Source organism: Prionailurus bengalensis, chromosome E2 (genome assembly GCF_016509475.1).
Source record: "Prionailurus bengalensis isolate Pbe53 chromosome E2, Fcat_Pben_1.1_paternal_pri, whole genome shotgun sequence".
NCBI lineage: Eukaryota > Metazoa > Chordata > Mammalia > Carnivora > Felidae > Prionailurus > Prionailurus bengalensis.
Genome location: NC_057352.1, coordinates 3,455,457 through 3,472,337, shown reverse-complemented (window position 1 = coordinate 3,472,337; position 16,881 = coordinate 3,455,457). Strand labels below are relative to the sequence as shown.

Below are 16,881 nucleotides of genomic sequence, written 5' to 3'. Positions count from 1 at the left end.
AGCTAAGTTCTGCCAGGAGGAAAGAATGGGCGGGGACGTGTCTGTCTCCTGCTTTACCCTCCACGGCTGTCTGGAACCAGAACTGGGGGAGCCATCACAAGGTCCCCGTCGACTCAAGCCCCCAGGACGAAAAGGCCATAGGCCCCAGGGGGGCTTAAACAGAAACCATTCACTTCTCACCGTTCTGGAGGCTGGAAGTCTGGGTCAGGGTGACTGTGCGGTCGAGTTCTGGTGACAGCCTGTCACCTCCGTGCTGTGTCCTCAGATGGTGGAGAGACAGTGCTCTGGTCTCTTCGAGTACTCACAAGGACACTAATCCCATGACAGGACCTCCACCCTCATGACCTCATGGAAACTTGGTTACCTCTCAAAGACCCCACCTTCCACAAACCATCACACTGGGGATTAGGGCTTCAACCCACGGATTTTGTGGGGACATATCAGCTATGTGTGCGGGATCAGCCATCTTCCCCAAGCCACTGATATTTGGGATTCGGGGGCCCAGAACCCAGGCCCCTATGTGCTCAGGAATGTGTGCCCATCCTAAAGGTCACAAAGGTGGGCACTGCTTTGTCACTAAGAGCGGATCCCTCTCCAGTGAGCAACTTGAAAATTGTTTTGTTTGGGTTGGTTTTAAAATTCAGATATAGATCAGTTAGGCATCCGACTCTTGATTTCAGCTCAGGTCATGATCTCATGGTTTGTGAGTTCGAGCCCCGTGTTGGGCTCTGCGCTGACAGTGTGGAGCCTGCTTGGGATTCTTTCTGTCTCTCTCTCTGCCCCTCCCCTGTTCACTCTCTCTCTCTCAAAATAAGGAAACTTAAGTAAACATAATGAATAAAGTAAATATAAGTAAATAAGGAAAATAAGGAAACTTAAAAAAAACATAAAAATAGGGGTGTCTGGGTGGCTCAGTTGGTTAAGCGACCAATTTCAGCTCAGGTCGTGATGTCGCAGTTCATGGGTTCAAGCCCCGCGTCTGACTCCGTGCTGACAGCTGGGAGCCTGGGGCCTGCTTCGGATTCTGTGTCTCCCTCTCTCTCTGCCCCTCCCCTGCTCATGCTCTGTCTCTCAGCAATAAATAAATGTTAAAAAAAAAAAAAAAGAAAATTAAAAAAATAATAAAATGTACAGTTCAGGAAGTGCCTGGCTGGCTCTGTCAGTGGAGGGTGTGACCCTTGACCTCAGGGTTGTGGGTTCAAGCCCCATGTCGGGCTCTCTGCAGGCGGCACAGAGCCTGCTTTGGATCCTCTGTCTCTCTCTTTCTGCCTCTCCCCTGCTCATGCTCTCAAAAATAAATAAATATTTTTAAAAATCATAAAAATAAAAATAAATAAAATGTGGTTTTTTTTTTTAACTGTATAGCTCAGGGGCTTTTTATATTCACAAGCTGGTGTGTGATACCATCACCACTAAGGCATTTCCACCCCCCCCCTCCCCCTCCCCCTCCCTCCCCTCCCCCAGCCCCTGTAACCCACTCATCTACTTCCTGCCTCCGTGGATTTGCCCTCTGCACAAGTCATACAAATGAAATCACACAACCTGTGGCCTCTTGTGTCTGGCTTCCTTCACCCAGCGTCCCGTTTCTGAGACTGGTCCACACTGCAGCCGGTGTCAGGACCTCCTCCCGGTTTATGGCTGAATAAGCCGCCTGAGCATGCGTTCCTCGGTTGCTGGACATTTGCATGTGTCTCCACCTTCTGGCTGTTGTAATGTTGCTGCCAACATTTGTGCACAGTGTGTGTGTGTGTGTGCGCGCGCGCGCGCGTGTGTGTGTGTGTACGGACGTATGTTTTCAGTTCCCTCGGGCAGACCCCTGGGAGTAGAATGGCTGGGTCATCCGTTAACCATGTTTAGCCTCTCCAGGACCTGCCAGAGTGGTTCCCACACGCTGTGTGACATTCCCACCAGCAGGGGGGAGGCTCCACCTTGACACCTCACCCTATGGAGCGTTGTAAGTCAAGGGGACCGGACAGGCTGGCTGCGGGGTAATAATGATAGAACTCGGTAAGTGTCTGTAAGCGGAGCATTTATTTCAAACCGCAGAGACGGGACAGGTCCTCCCAGGGCTCCGGCTCCAGCCCCAGGGCCTCACTTCCAGCGGCCTCCAACGCGGCCCTTCCCTGCCCCCTTCCGGCTGTAGGAGAAGAGAGAGGGGGCGTCAGGCAGGACGGGCTCCCCCAGCGTCTGAGGTGGGCCCTGCCCGCAATTCAGGAAGGCCCTCCCCCACCCCCCAAAAAAATCCGGCTCTCCCTGCCCAGAGGAAGCGGCAGGCAAACGCGGCTTGATGGCATAAGGCCGGCTCCCCCGACCTGAGGGAATTGATGTCCGTGGGTGCGCTCAGGGTGTCCCTGTGGAAGCTGATAAATGTTTAGCAGGACGGGCTGGGGGAAGGGAGGCACGGGTGAGTGAGCGTGGGTAGCACGCAAGATGGGGCAAGGCTGGCGGGAAGGACGCAGACGGTGGAGGCATGGAGAGAGGAACCGAGAGCTGGAGAAAAGGAGGCTAGGGACGCGGAAATAGTCACGGCCGTTACAGCGGTTACAGGCACTCAGGGCGGGCCGCGCTGGGCACCGCAGGTTTTGACCGGCTTCCCCGGCCTCCCTCCACCACGGGCCGGGAGCACCGACCCCTGCCCCTGCGACAGCCCGGTGCGCTCCAGCCATCGTCCACCCTCCCTGGGGGCAAGATGGCCTGCCCCACTTGACAACCCGGAGAAGGACACACAGAGAGAAAGGGACAGATGCCAAGAGGGGGTCGAGGGACTGGAGGGGAGCCACAGGGAAGGAAAGAGGAACCCCAGGGTCGGAGCAGGGGCGTGGGGCTCAGCGGCCCAGGCACACTTACAACTTCTGGGCGTGGCTGATGCGGTTGTACAGCACGTTGATCTGCAAGGGGAGAGAGGGGGATGATGGGGCGGGGGCACGCCCACCCACCACGCCCGCCCACCCCTGCTCCACGCCAGACACGCACGCACGCCCCTGCCCTGCGCAGGACACGCCAGACACGCATGTACGCCTGCCCACCCCTGCCCTGCACCAGACACGCCCACCCGCCCCTGCCCTGCGCCAGACACGCACGCATGTACGCACGCACGCCCCTGCCCTGCGCAGGACAGGCACCCAGGCATGCATGCACGCCCCTGCCCTACACCAGACCGCCCCTGCCGTGCGCCAGACACGCACGCACGCCCCTGCCCTGCGCGGGACACGCATGCATGCACGCACACACTCCCCTGCCCTGCACCAGACACGCCCACCCGCCACTGCCCTGCGCCAGACACACACACACACACACACAGACCCCTGCCCTGCGTGGGACACGCACGCACGCATGCCCACCCCTGCCCTGCGCTGCCCTCCGTGGGACACGGGTCTCACCTCATACTTCTGCTGCTTCAGCTTCGCCATAAGGTCAAACTTCTCGGACTCCAGCTGGTGGATCCAGTCCGACAGCTCCTGGGCCTTCTCCCTGGCAGGGGCAGAAGGGCTGTCACGCACCGGGCCAGCCCACAGCCCAGAGAGAACGGTCCAAAGCCACACGGCCAGTCTCCTCTAAGTTGGGCATTATTGGTACCATTTCGTTAAGAGGTGTGGCCAAAATATTCAAAGTGAACGGAAGAAAGGGGGTTTTTAAGTCTCTGCCCCGTGTCTCCACATCCAAAAGTCATTTCCGTAGGGGAGAATAATGTCATGGTCAGGAACTCGGGCTCTGGAGTCAGGAAGCCCCGGTTCAAATCCCCTCTCTGCTCTCTTCTGGCGAGAGTGATTCCCTAGGATCCGGTTTCCCTCTCCATAAAATGTACACAAAAATCTGTGGCTGCCTGCTCTATATCTCTTCTCCCTTTCTTCCTTAGACACAACCTTTGGCAACAGGTCCAGTTAAAAAGCTACTCTCCCAGGGGCGCCTGGGTGGCTCGGTCAGTTAACCGTCCGACTTTGGCTCAGGTCATGATCTCGCCGTCCGTGAGTTCGAGCCCCGCGTCGGGCTCTGTGCTGACAGCTCAGAGCCTGGAGCCTGTTTCAGATTCTGTGTCTCCCTCTCTCTGACCCTCCCCCATTCATGCTCTGTCTCTCTCTGTCTCAAAAATAAATAAACGTTAAAAAAAAGAAAATTAAAAAAAAAAAAAAAAAAAGCTACTCTCCCAAATCTCCCTGTGCGTGAGGGTGGGGGTGACCAGTGGGGTGAAGGCAGTCATTAGGCTCGGCTTCCGAGCAAGTCTTTTGTGGCTCCTTCCTTGCGACTTCTTCCTGCTGCTTGGATGTGTTGGCTGGAGCTCCAGCAGCCACGTTAGACTATGAGGTGATTTTGAAGATGGAAATATGGGGCTAAATGTGGCAGAGCAGAAAAACAGGAGTCTGGGTCTCCAGTGATTTTGTAGAGGTCCCATACCAGCTATGGACTACCCTAGTGTCAGATTGCTTCTCTGTGACAAAATCAGCCTCTGTATTTTAGGCTGCTATGGACAGATCTCTTTACTAGAGGCCAAACTTATCCTTTTTTTTTTTTTAAGTTTATTTATTTACTTAGAGAGAGCGCACACGAGAGAGAGAGAGAGAGAGAGAGAGAGAGAGAGAGAGGCAGAAAGAGAGAGAGAGAGAGAGAGAGGGGGGCGCCTGGGTGGCACAGTCGGTTAAGCGTCCGACTTCAGCCAGGTCACGATCTCGCGGTGCGTGAGTTTGAGCCCCGCGTCAGGCTCTGGGCTGATGGCTCGGAGCCTGGAGCCTGTTTCCGATTCTGTGTCTCCCTCTCTCTCTGCCCCTCCCCCGTTCATGCTCTGTCTCTCTCTGTCCCAAAAATAAATAAAAAAAAAAAAAAAAAGAGAGAGAGAGAGAGAGAGAGAGAGAGGATCCCAAGCAGACTCTGCACTGTGAGCCCAGAGCCTGAGGTGGGGCTCAAACCCATGAACTGTGAGTTCATGACCTGAGCTGAAATCAAGAATTGAATGCTTCGGGGACTGCGCTGACAGCTCAGAGCCTGGAGCCTGCTTCGGATCATATGTCTCCCTCCCTGCCCCTCCCCTGCTCGTGCTCTGTCTCTCTCTGTCTCTCTCTGCCCCTCTCTCTCTCTCTCTCTCTCTCTCTCTCTCTTAAACATAAATAAACATTAAAAAAAAATTGAACATTCAACTGACTGAGCCACCCAGGCCCTGAGGCTAAGCATATTCTTAACTGACAAAAATCTGCAATAAAGCTAGTGTCACTATTCATTTGATCATTACTAGCCTTCCTGGTTTTCTCTCGCTAGCTACCGCCCTCTGCTCTGGGGCATGTTTTTATCTAAAAAAATTGTATACACCCTCAAGACCTTTATCTGACGAATACAGTTGAGATAACAGGGCCTAAATATTAGCGGACCCCAATGACAGTGGCTGTGTGCTGGTGGACAGGGGAAGAAGAGGACAAGAGGGAAAAATTAACACCAGCTGCGTATTATTTTATGCCCTGTGATAACGTGCTCAGAAGGCAGGGCACATGGTGAGCTGCAGGCTGGAGCCATTCAAACACCTCCCAGAGCTGACCCCGCGAGCCGTGTCCTCACGCTGGTAGTCTGAAATCCGCATGGTGAGAGTAGTTACGTCGCAGAAATGGGCAAATGCTATAATCTGGAGTCTCTGCCCCCGGAGACCCAGGTGTTAACCATCACCCCATTTTATACCACAGCGAGCCCAGGGTTCAAATCCCAGCTCTCAAGCTTGCACGCTGTGCAGCCCTGGAAAGCTCACTTAACCTCTCTGTGCCTCAGGTCCCTCATCTTTAACATGAGGATAATGATAGGATCTACCTCACAGGGTCATGAGCCCTGCAGCCATCCCCTTCACTATCGTCGCCTCACCGACCTTTCCCAGGCGGACCAGGTAGGCTGTGTCCTCCTATCCCCATTTTTACCAGTAAGGAAAGTGAGGCTCAGAGAAATTACCTAACGTGCCTAAGATCACTCAGCAGTGAGCGGTGGAGCGGGCACTGAGCGCTGAGCACTGACGTCAGAGGCTGAGTTGCAGACCCCATCACTGTACAGCCCCCGGGGTGGTGGGGGTTCCTGGCTGTATGAGCCACGTCCCAGGCCAGAGTACATCAGCACAAATGACGCCCCCGGAGGAAAAGTCCTCCGCAGACTTCCCTCTGACGGCTTGTCATGAGATGTGGGCTGTCCGTGAATGGGAGGTGAAGGGGGAGGTACAGTCTGGTGGGGCAGAGACGTGGCTGGAAAGTTCTCACCGGCACGTCTAGCTTCGATTCAGAGAAAAGACGGGGCCTTCGTAACTTTCCACAGGACATCAATGAGTCAACATAATCTCCTAAATTTGGGGCAGTTATTTCATCTGGCCTTATTACCTCCCAGGCTCCACAGGTCACGGTACCCACAAAAAGTGGGTCCTATACCAGTGACATGTTTCACAGGGAAGACAGCAAGGGGCCCAGAGAGGGGGAGACACTTGCCTGAAAGTCACACAGCACGAGGGCTCAGACCCGGGCTTCTGCCCTCCCAGAGCTGGTCCCCTTATCTCCCTGTCTTACAACAAGCCCGTCCCACGCTGAGGCCTCCAGGACACCTACCGGAGTTGGTCTTCTCCCATGTGGTCGATGTTCAGAGGCTTTTTACGCTCAGACAGGATGCGTAGTTTCATCTCCCGGCCTGTCTGGCGCTTACCACGCTTTTGCTCTGCCTGAGGGTACAGAAGGGGAGGTACTCAACTGTGGGACACATCAGAACACAGGGGGCTGAGCTCCTCGCCACCTGTCCCTACACCCAGGAATCCGAGCCCCTCTTCCCTCAGACCCAGGAGTCCTGGCCCCTAGCCCCTCCTCCCTCAGACCCAGAAGTCCAGACCTCCACCCCCCTCCTCCCTCATACCCAGCAGCCCAGGCCCCCAACCCCTCCTCTTTCAGACCCAGGACCCAGACCCCCAGCCCCTCCTCCCTCAGACCAGGCCTCAGGTCCCCAGCCCCTCCTCCCTCAGACCCAGGAGTCCTGGCCCCCAGCCCCCTCCTCCCTCAGACCCAGGAGTCCAGGCCCACAGCCCCCACATCCCTGAGACCCAACAATCTGGGCCCCCAGCCCCTCCTCCCTCAGACCCAGAAGTCCAGACCTCCACCCCCCTCCTCCCTCAGACCAGGAGTCCAGACCCCCCAGACCCTCCTCCCTCAGACCCCTCAGCTCTTCCTCCCTCAGACCAGGAGTCCAGACCCCCAGCCCCTCCTCCCTCAGACCCTGAAGTCCTGACCCCCAGCCCCTCCTCCCTCAGACCCAGAAGTCCAGATCCCTCCCCCTCCTCCCTCAGACCCAGGAGTCCAGGCCCCCAGCCCCTCCTCCCTCCTCCCTCACACCCAGGAGCCTAGGCCCCCAGCCCCTCCTCTTTCAGACCCAGGACCCAGACCCCCAGCCCCTCCTCCCTCAGACCAGGCCTCAGGTCCCCAGCCCCTCCTCCCTCAGACCCAGGAGTCCTGGCCCCCAGCCCCCTCCTCCCTCAGACCCAAAAATCTGGGCCCCCAGCCTCTTCCTCCCTCAGACCTCCCCTATCAGGAACCAGAAGTCTAGGCCCCCAGCCTCTCCTCCCTGGGAATGTAGACCTTAGGTCCCAGGGGACTGAACTCACCTTGACCAGGTAACCTCCAAAATGGGCTCCCATGTTGGACAGAACCTTCTTCTTTTTGGCATCATCCTCAGCCCGCTTCTTGGCCTCTTCTTCCTCCTTCCGCATTTTCTCCTCCTAAGGGAAGAAAGGGGTTAACCCCAAGGCCACCCTCTGGGGGGAGGGGTCTGAGATTCCAGTGGGGGAGGGGGGGGCTCAGGTGTGAGCTGATGGAAGCAGCAATCAACCAGACCCAAGGCACGGGACAAAGTCAAGGTCAGGAAAGGCAAAAATGCAGGCATTCTGCTCCTGGCCCTTCCAGGCCCGGCTCTGTGACCACCTGGGCTCTGTGACCACCTGCGGCTCTGTGACCACCTGTGAGTCCCTTTCCTCTCTGGTCCTTAATATCCCTCAAGCAAGAATTAAAATGCAAGGGATGTGCCTGCTTGTTTTCTACATTCCTGAAGCCTGAAGGCCGATGGTGAGCGTTGCTGTGTGGCCTCAGTGCAGATACTCACCCTCTCTGGGCCTTCATCTCCCTTATTCTCAGGAGACAAGAATGTCTCAGAGGATGAAGGAGGGTAACTGGTGACGGGGCGGGGGGCTTGGGGCACTAGAAGGGGCTGAATGGCCTCGAGCCTGAGGAAGGGGTTCTGACGGCATCCCCACGTTTCAGAAAGTCTGCACCGCATGCCCCAGAAACGGTGGCTTTCAGACTAACCCCTCTGCCCCCTGGAAGTGCTGGTGAGGTGGGCACGATGGGTTTTTGCAGGCCCCACCTGAATCAGTTTCCTCCTGCTGCTGTAATTGGCAAACTGAGGGGCTTAAACCAGCAAAAGCTTATCACCTTACAGCTCCGCGGGTCAGAAGTCTGAAATGGGTCTTACGGGCTAAAACCAAGGAGTGAAGAGGGCCGGTTCCTTCTGGGGGCTCCCGGGGAGAATCTACTCCCTTGCCCTTGCTTCTAGGCACCGCATGCAACCCTTGGCTCCTGGCCCCTTCCTCCCTCTGCAAAGCTAGCAGAACAGTATCTTCAAGTATCTCTGACTCTGACCCTACGGTCTCCCTGTTGTAAGGACCTTTGTGATAACACGAGGCCGATCTGGATAATCCAGAATCATCTCCCACCTCAACGTCCTTAACTCGATCGCACCTGCAAAGTCCCTTTTGCCATGCCAGGTACCATATTCACAGACTCTGGGAATTGGGACATGAACATCTTTGGGAGACCAGTATCTTGCCGACCATGTCAGTCTACTACCAATCTTTGAAAGTGGTTCAGGCGGACCACTCCTTGATTCCAAGTCAGGTCGTGCCTCCAAGGCCCTACACCAACGGGAATATTCTAACCAGGGGCCTACAACTAGCCAGCAATTTGCTCCAAGATGGACAGGTGACCAGTCTGAACGCACCCCAGGATCATGCAGAAGACAGACAAAAGAGTTTGAGCCCAAGTAGCTGGTGGTCATTTGTCACCCCTGCCTGAGAACGGGATGTCCAGTAGGGTGACCAACAACTCCGTTCGCCTAGGTCTGATGAGATACAGGATTTTCAGGGCGCCGACCAGGAAAGTCCCAGGCAAACCCAGGATGAGCTCACCACCCGCAATGTCCATAGAAAGGTGAGCCCGGGGGATGGGAAGAGAAGAGCTGGGAGAGTTTGCTTAAGTTCCTTGATCCAGCCATACCTGAAGCAAGTCACACTCTACACTTGTCTAGTTATGTGAGCCAATAAAATTCTCTTTCTGCTGAACCCAGTTTGGGCTGGGGTTTCTGCCCCTTCCAACCGACAGATCCTTGAATAACACAGCACAAGGGCTCTCTCAGGACCGCAGACAATATCATGACTGGGAAATGGAGCAACCAGCTGAGGAAGTACATTTGGTCTCCCAGGGGAGGGGAGACACCCACCGCCAGCTTAGCCTGACGCTCGCGCTCCTTCTCGGTTCTGAAGCGCTGTTGTTCAGCTCTCTCTGCCCGGCGCCGCTCCTGGAGGAGAGCGAAAAATGAGGGGGTGTAGGAACCCCCAGCCCTCCCCACCCCCTGCAAAGGAGGTCAAGAGCAGAGATGAGCTAGTTTGCGTGCGACCACCGACTTAGGCAAGCGCCCAAAGATTCGGCCTCGGGCCTGCCCTGGACCCCAAGGAAGGCCCCGGGGGAGGGAGGGGTTCACCGCACCCCAGTCGCCCCACTCACAATGCGCTCTTTCAGCGCTATGAGCTCCTCTTCCTCCTTCTTCCGCTGCTCAAAATGCACGTCAATGAGCGTCTGCAGCTCCAGCAGATCCTTCTCCATGCGCTTCCGGTGGATGTCCTACGGCACGGAGGGTGCGGGCCCCCGTCATTCCCGGGCAGGGCGGGGGAGGAGGCACCCGCCTGCGGGCACCTCTGCGCGACGTCGGGGGCGGGGCCCCCTGCCGGCCGGGACGGGCTTGGACAGTCTAGAGAACCCGGGGCGCCTTCGCGATGTTTCCAGCAGGTGGCACTAGCGGCCCACTCGGTTCATTAGGCGCCCTCCCAAAGGGAGCGGGACGCTGCGCCTCTTCCTAATTTGCACAAAAGCGCCCCGGGGACCGGATGTCCAGGTACTTACATCGAAGTCCACACGTTCCCCTTCTGGGATCTTCGGGGGAATCAGCGGAGGGACCACAGGCCTGTCGGGCGGAAAGGGGGGAAAACTGGAGCTCCCGGGCTGCGCCGACCAGCAGGTGGCAGCCACGCGCGGTTCGGAGCACCAGGCAGATGGCTGGCTCGTCCGAAGCCAGATTCTGTGGGCTTGCCAGTGAAATTTCCAAAACTTGCCTCCAGCAAACGCATGTAAAATAGTTCACTAATAATGTTTCCTACCGATTACATGTTCAAATGATGAAATTTCAGATATAATGGGTTGAATTTTAAAAATGCTGTTAAGATGAATTTTACCCGTTTTGTGTTACTTTTTAAAACGTGGCTTGTAGGGGCGCCTGGGTGGCGCAGTCGGTTAAGCGTCCGACTTCAGCCAGGTCACGATCTCGCGGTCCGTGAGTTCGAGCCCCGCGTCGGGCTCTGGGCTGATGGCTCGGAGCCTGGAGCCTGTTTCCGATTCTGTGTCTCCCTCTCTCTCTGCCCCTCCCCCGTTCATGCTCTGTCTCTCTCTGTCCCAAAAATAAATAAACATTGAAAAAAAAATTAAAAAAAAAAAACGTGGCTTGTAAAAAATATATAGTTACAGACGCGGCTTGCGTTGTATTCGTACAGGGCGGTGCATTGGCGGTGGAGCATGGTCAGCCCTCCATCCGGCCTTAATCGGAATTCTCTCTTCTGTTTTTTTTTTTTTATGTTTTTATTTATTTTTGAGACAGAGAGAGCATGAGCAGGGGAGGGGCAGAGAGGGAGGGGGACACAGAATCCGAAGCAGCTCCAGGCCCCGAGCTGTCAGCACAGAGCCCCACGCGGGGCTCGAACTAACGGAGTGTTCTATCATGACCTGAGCTGAAGTCGGACGCTTAACCGACTGAGCCACCCAGTCGCCCCTCTCCTCTGGTTTTTAAGACAGCACGTTCACCTGATTTCTTCCTGCTCCTCTGAAGGGAGCTCTTCTGAGAGCTTTGCCCTTTTATTCATCCATGGGACACTCTCATGACCCGTGTCCCTCACTCCCGGGGCTTTGATTATCATTAATTATGGGGGATTCACCGACTCCGTCTCCAGCCTGGACTCGCTTCTAAGTCCCAGACTCAGGTTAACAGGAGCCTCCTGAACATTTCCCGCTTTCTCACATGTCACGCCCTCGCTGAACTCATCGACTTCCCCAAGACCGAGTGGGGTTCCCAGCCCAGACCCCAGACCGTGGTCCTTTCCTCCTCCCTCCCTTCGCCCCAATGGCAAGTCCTGACCCCTTTGCCTGGCAATCTCCCCAGTCTGTTCCCTCCTTTCCACCCCTTGCCCCCTGCCCCAGCTCAGGCCTCAGTCCCTCTCACCAGAACCTTCCTGCCAGCCTCCTCCTGGCCTCCCAGTCTCCAGCTGTCCACCTTCGGTTCCTCGTCTTTCATGACTTTAGAGGGGCATTTCTAACACCCAGATCTCATCCTTAAGACAAAGTCCAAGAAACTCAGCATTCAAAGCCCTTCTCCATCCGGCCCCAGTCAGCTCCTCCAGCAACTTCTCTCCTCCCTCACAGACACATTTCACGGTTCCCTGGCTAAGCCACGTGCCTTTGTACCCCTGGGCCTTTCATATGCTGTTCCCTCTGCCTGCAATGCCCTTCCCCTGAGGCCTTCCCTCCTCCTGAAGCACACCTATGATCTCTTGCTCCCCCTTACTCTCTCACTCAGGTCTGTCTCCTCTACTCAAAACCCTTCCAGGACTCCCCAGGGCCCCCGGCCTTCAGGGCCCCGCCCCTTCTTGTCCTCCACACTCCAGCCACAATGGAATTGGTGTCACTGCCCAAACCAACCCAGGGAACTCTGCTTCTAAGTTATTTCTTATGCTTGCGTTGCTGCCTCCTTGCGTCTCCAAGCTTGGGCCCCGATGTCACTTCCTCCAGGACCCTCTGCCCCCATGAGCTTTCATGGCCTCCACAGAGCTGCCTAGTTTGGAACCTCATCATCAGAATGAGCTGTGTCTGCGTCGGTTCCCTGAAAGCCTGGCCTAGATCCAGCCGCCACACCCTGCAGGCTTTCTCACCTACAATACCCCTCCGGCCTCCTTCAGCTAGTGAACTCTTCATCCCTCAGGACTGAGGCATCACCTCCCCCTGGGAAGCCTTCCCTGACTGCCTAGGGCAAACATAGGGCCCTCTTCTGTGCTACCATCACTGTAACGGGGTCTGTTGCCCCAACAGAGCAGACAGGGTCTGACTTGCCCAACACCACGGGAAGGTCTCTGGAACGTGTGCTGAAAGAAGGAAGCCCTGTCCTTTCCCGTTTCAATTGCCCCAGCTCCTTTCCTGCTCCCCCCCACCCCACCCCCACCCTATCTCTGGTGGGGCACACATTAAGGAGGATAAGATTGGGACGCCCCCCCACCTCCACCCTCCTAGGATCTCACCTTGGTTTGGGCCGCTCCTCTTCTAATGGGGAGACACAAAGAGATAATTAACAAGAGTTCATAGGGGCGGGCCTGACACGCCCAGAGAGGGAACGCCCCCCTCCAAGCTATGGCCCCCAGGAGCAGCTCTAGGGGAGAGGCATGAGTGGGGGGCAAGAGGGGGGAAGGAAATCAGGGTGGCCGTAAAGGAGGAAGAGGGTCACACGCATCAGATATACATTCAGAACTGGTGTGGGGATCCCCCCCCCACAGGGGTCCAAACCCCCAGACCTTCCTCCTATCACCTGCCCAGAGCTCAGCTCCCCCCCCCGCACCCCCCTCCCCCGCATTAAGACCTAGCACTGCAGGGTGTCCCCAGCCCCTCCCCCTTGGGGACACAGGAATCCCGGGCTCCCAGTAATAGCCCCTTCTGCAACTCGGGCCCCAACCTTTGAATGTATATGGAGGAAAAAAATAACAGACAGGGTCGGGGGCGAAGATGGGCGGGAGGGGGAGGGTGCCTGTCCGCAAACATCCAACCCTTCTACAAGTATTCCTCCAGGTTGGGGAAGAAGGCTTGGGTGTCGGTCCCTTTAAGAAGGAAGGGAAAGGGTTAAAGCCTCAGCGAGGCCATTTCCCTTCGTGGACACCAGAGGGCGCGCGAGCTCTCCGGGGCTTAAAGGACCGGGCCTGGGCGGGTTACAGGGGGCGCAGGGGTTCCTCGCGGGGGTCAGGGCCCGAGGAAATCGGTCTCGGCAAGCGAAGCAGCCGCGGTTACCTCGCTCTGCCACCGGCTCCGGCTCCTCGGCGGCTGGGAGGAGGCAGGGGGGAGGGGGAGAGGGGAGAAGCGAGGATGGGGGAGCGAGGGGGAGCGGCCACGCCGGGGAGTGGGGGGCAGAGAGGAAAGAGAGGGGAGAGGCTGTTAAAGGACCTGAAGCCGGGGCGGTCGGGAGCCCCGTCCCCGCCGGCCTCTGCCCTGCCCAGCGCCCCCTCCCCACCCGGCCCCGCGGGGCAGCCCTCGAGGCTGCAGCCCCGCGGAGTCCAGGCCTCACCTTCCTCCTCCTCCTCCGCAGCCTCCTCTGCAGGTAGGGGTGGGGACAGAGAAAGCAGGGTTAGGAGCCCTCGGGGCCCGCGCAAGGCGCCGGAACCCCGGAGGGTGGGCGTGGGGGCGGTGGGTGACCCCGCCTGTCCTCTCGCCTCCCCGCCTCCCGCCTGCGTGTCCCCAGGCCACCAAGGCCGGCCCACTCCCCACTCACCTTCGGGCTGCTCCCTGAGGGCAGGGATGGGAGGAAAGAGCGAGAGGGACGGTTAGACGTCTTGCAGGTGGGAGAATGTTCCCACATCTCCACGCCCCCAGCCCTCCCGCCTGCCACTCACTCCTCATATTCCTGCTCCTCGGCGTCAGACATCCTGTGTGACCTGAGGACCAGAAAACGCAGCAGTGAGCTGGGGTCCCGATGGAGGAGGGGCTGAGGACCTGGACTCCTGGTCTGAGGGAGGAGGGTCTGGAGTTCAGGACTCCCGGGTCTGAGGGAGGAGGGGGCTGGGGGCTGGACTTTCGGTTCTGAGGGAGGAGGTCCTGGGAAGTCAGGACTCCTAGTTCTGAGGAAGGAGGGGCTGGGGTTCAGGACTCCCGGGTCTGAGGGAGGAGAGGCTAGGGTCAGGACTCCTGGGTCTGAGGGAGGAGGGGCTGGGGTCAGGACTCCTGGGTCTGAGGGAGGAGGGGCTGGGGGCCTGGGGCCTGGTCTGAGGGAGGAGGTCCTGGGGGTCAGGACTCCTAGGTCTGAGGGAGGAGGGAGGAGGAGGACTTCCAGGTCTGAGGGAAGAGATCCTGGGGGTCAGGACTCCTAGGTCTGAGGGAAGAGGGGCTGGGGGCCTGGGGCCTGGTCTGAGGGAGGAGGTCCTGGGGGTCAGGACTCCTGGGTCTGAGGGAGGAGGGGCTGGGGGCCTGGGGCCTGGTCTGAGGGAGGAGGTCCTGGGGGTCAGGACTCCTGGGTCTGAGGGCCTGGGGCCTGGTCTGAGGGAGGAGGTCCTGGGGGTCAGGACTCCTAGGTCTGAGGGAGGAGGGAGGAGGAGGACTTCCAGGTCTGAGGGAAGAGATCCTGGGGGTCAGGACTCCTAGGTCTGAGGGAAGAGGGGCTGGGGGGCAGTACTCCTGAGTGGGGGCCTGGACTCCTGGGTCTGAAGGAGGTGGGGCTGGGGGCCTGGACTCTTGGGTCTGAGGGAGGAGGGGACTGGGGGCCTGGGTCTGAGGGAGGAGGGGCTGGGTGTAGCTGGGCTCTTAGGTCTGACGGAAGAGGGGCAGGGGGGCGGCAGGGGGCCAGGACTCCTGGGTCTGAGGAAGGAGGGGCCGGGGGCCCTGACTGGGAAAGGGCTTTGGGCGGTGTGGTCAGGCACAGCCCCAAAGCCACCACTCCTGCCCCTCCACCACCACAGCTGTCCTCTTTTGTCTTATGACATGTCCATGGGAACCCGATCTGAGCTGGGATTAGGGAGAAGGTATTTGGGAAGGGACTGTGGCCTGAAGACAATAGCTGTCCCACCTCCAAAGGCTATTTCGGGGGGATGTCGTAGATGGTGAAATAGAGGACATTTCCTAAGAAGGGATTCAAGGGGGGAGGCTCCTGGGAGACTTAGTCACACCCGCTCCCTCCCACCCCTCCCCCTCCCCTCTGGCTGGTTACCTTCCCACCTTTCCCCACTGCCCACAGCCTAGGAGGAGGCAGGATGGGACAAGAGCAGCCCCGTCCACAGACCTCATCCTGACCCCTACAGGGACACCACCCCAACTTTGAGGTCCTCCAGGCTCCACAGTACCCAGGTTAAGAGCATCCCTAAATCCCGATACCCGCAGATCCTGAGACCCCAATTTACGACGTCCCTGGTTTCTGGGGACACGCAAGTCCTCATGTCTCCAGATTCCGAGACCCCAATACTTGAGACCCCAGACTGTGGGCTCAGACTTCCTCAGATCCTGACGCCTGAGGTCTTAACACCTAAGTTCTGAAGCCTCAGCATCCTGAGACCCCCAATTCCTGAATCCCCAGAGTCTGAGGCCCCCAGTCCTGACATTCAGATTGTCTAATATCCAAGCCCAGATACCCCCCAATTTCTGAGGTTCCCTCAGACTCAGACCTCCCAGGTCTGAAGGTGTGCTCCTCTGGGACGCCCCAATCTCGGCACCCCCAGACTCTGTAATTCCCAAATCCTAATACTCCATCCTAGGTCCCCATAAGGGCTGAGCTTCCCAAATTCTCAAGCCTTTATTTGGTGCTCCCTCCACCTCCGTGGCTCCTCTCCACACCCCTCCCGTTTCCCTCCCGTCCCCTCCTCCAAGTACAAAGTCCCTGGAGACAGCAGGACCGTTACCTAAGGCTGGGTCTGCAGGAGCGGAGAACGGCGGGGCAGAGCCTGGCTGACCGAGCTGCAGCACCCCTGGGTTTATAGCTGAGGCTCAGCCCCGCCTCCCAGGGGACAGGGAGGGGGAGGAATTCCTTTCTCCAACCGGGAGTCCCAGCTCTGGGGCGGCCCTGCCCCCACTCGGGCTCCACATTTAGGATCCTGGCTCCTCCCGGCTGCTTGGGGACCCCTCCACCCCATCAGCACCGCCCTGATCCCAGGCTGGGTCAGGTGACCCCGACCTCTGGGCTCCCCACCTCCCGTACAGCACGCTGCACTCTCTGCTTTGGAGTCCCTGGGCCCAGCACACAGTAGGTCCTTGGAGAATAGTTATTGACAAAAGGGGGACCGTGGGGCGCTTTCTCCCTTGTGGTTTCTGTCTCTGGGCCTCCACCTCTCTGACACTGTCTGCCTCTCCTTTGTCCCTGTGACTCTCCGCCCGTGGGTCTGTCTTTCCCTCTGTCTCTGTCCATCTCTCTGTCTCCCCCTCCCCACCCCCACCCCTTTGTCTGCCACCAGGATTCCACCCCGGTGACAACAGGCGCTAAAGCGGGGAAGCAGGTGTGGGTGGGGGGAGGGGAGAGGGTGTGGTGTCAGGCCCGCACCACCTCACACTCCCCCACCTCCATCTGACACTGATCTGTTTTGGTGTTCCTCCCCCCCCTCCTTTCCCTGCCAAGCCGTGACCTTGAACTCTAGGGGAGCCAGCCCCAAGGGCGGGATTCCTCACCCCTCCTGCCTCCCGGTGTCTCTGTCTCTCACTGTCTGCCATCTGTTTCTATTTCTGTGACTTTCTCAGAGGGGGGGGGAGGGTCTCTTTGGGTCTGTTCCAGGCTCTCCCTGGAGCTCTCTGCGTCTCTGTGGTTTTCACTCTGCACGTCTCCCCATGCATTTTTGTCTCCACA

General features: G+C 57.9%; 1 protein-coding gene across 2 annotated transcripts; it reads right to left on the bottom strand.

Annotated features, from left to right (window-relative positions):
• Nucleotides 1-2,012: 2,012 nt before the first annotated feature.
• On the bottom strand, nt 2,013-16,012 carry TNNT1 (troponin T1, slow skeletal type). Of its 2 annotated transcripts, XM_043598306.1 has the most exons (14): nt 15,947-16,012; nt 13,955-13,996; nt 13,834-13,847; nt 13,630-13,656; nt 13,356-13,388; nt 12,599-12,620; nt 10,164-10,224; nt 9,768-9,884; nt 9,484-9,561; nt 7,598-7,711; nt 6,558-6,667; nt 3,381-3,471; nt 2,848-2,888; nt 2,013-2,137 (listed from the first exon to the last, which is right to left on the bottom strand). In XM_043598306.1, exons 2-14 carry the CDS (start codon nt 13,984-13,986, stop codon nt 2,092-2,094), a joined length of 786 nt encoding a protein of 261 aa, XP_043454241.1. In that variant the 5' UTR covers nt 13,987-13,996; nt 15,947-16,012; the 3' UTR covers nt 2,013-2,091. The 2 variants fall into 2 exon arrangements, with proteins under 2 accessions (XP_043454241.1, XP_043454242.1); XM_043598307.1 differs by lacking the exon at nt 13,356-13,388.
• Between the last annotated feature and the right edge of the window lie 869 nt (nt 16,013-16,881).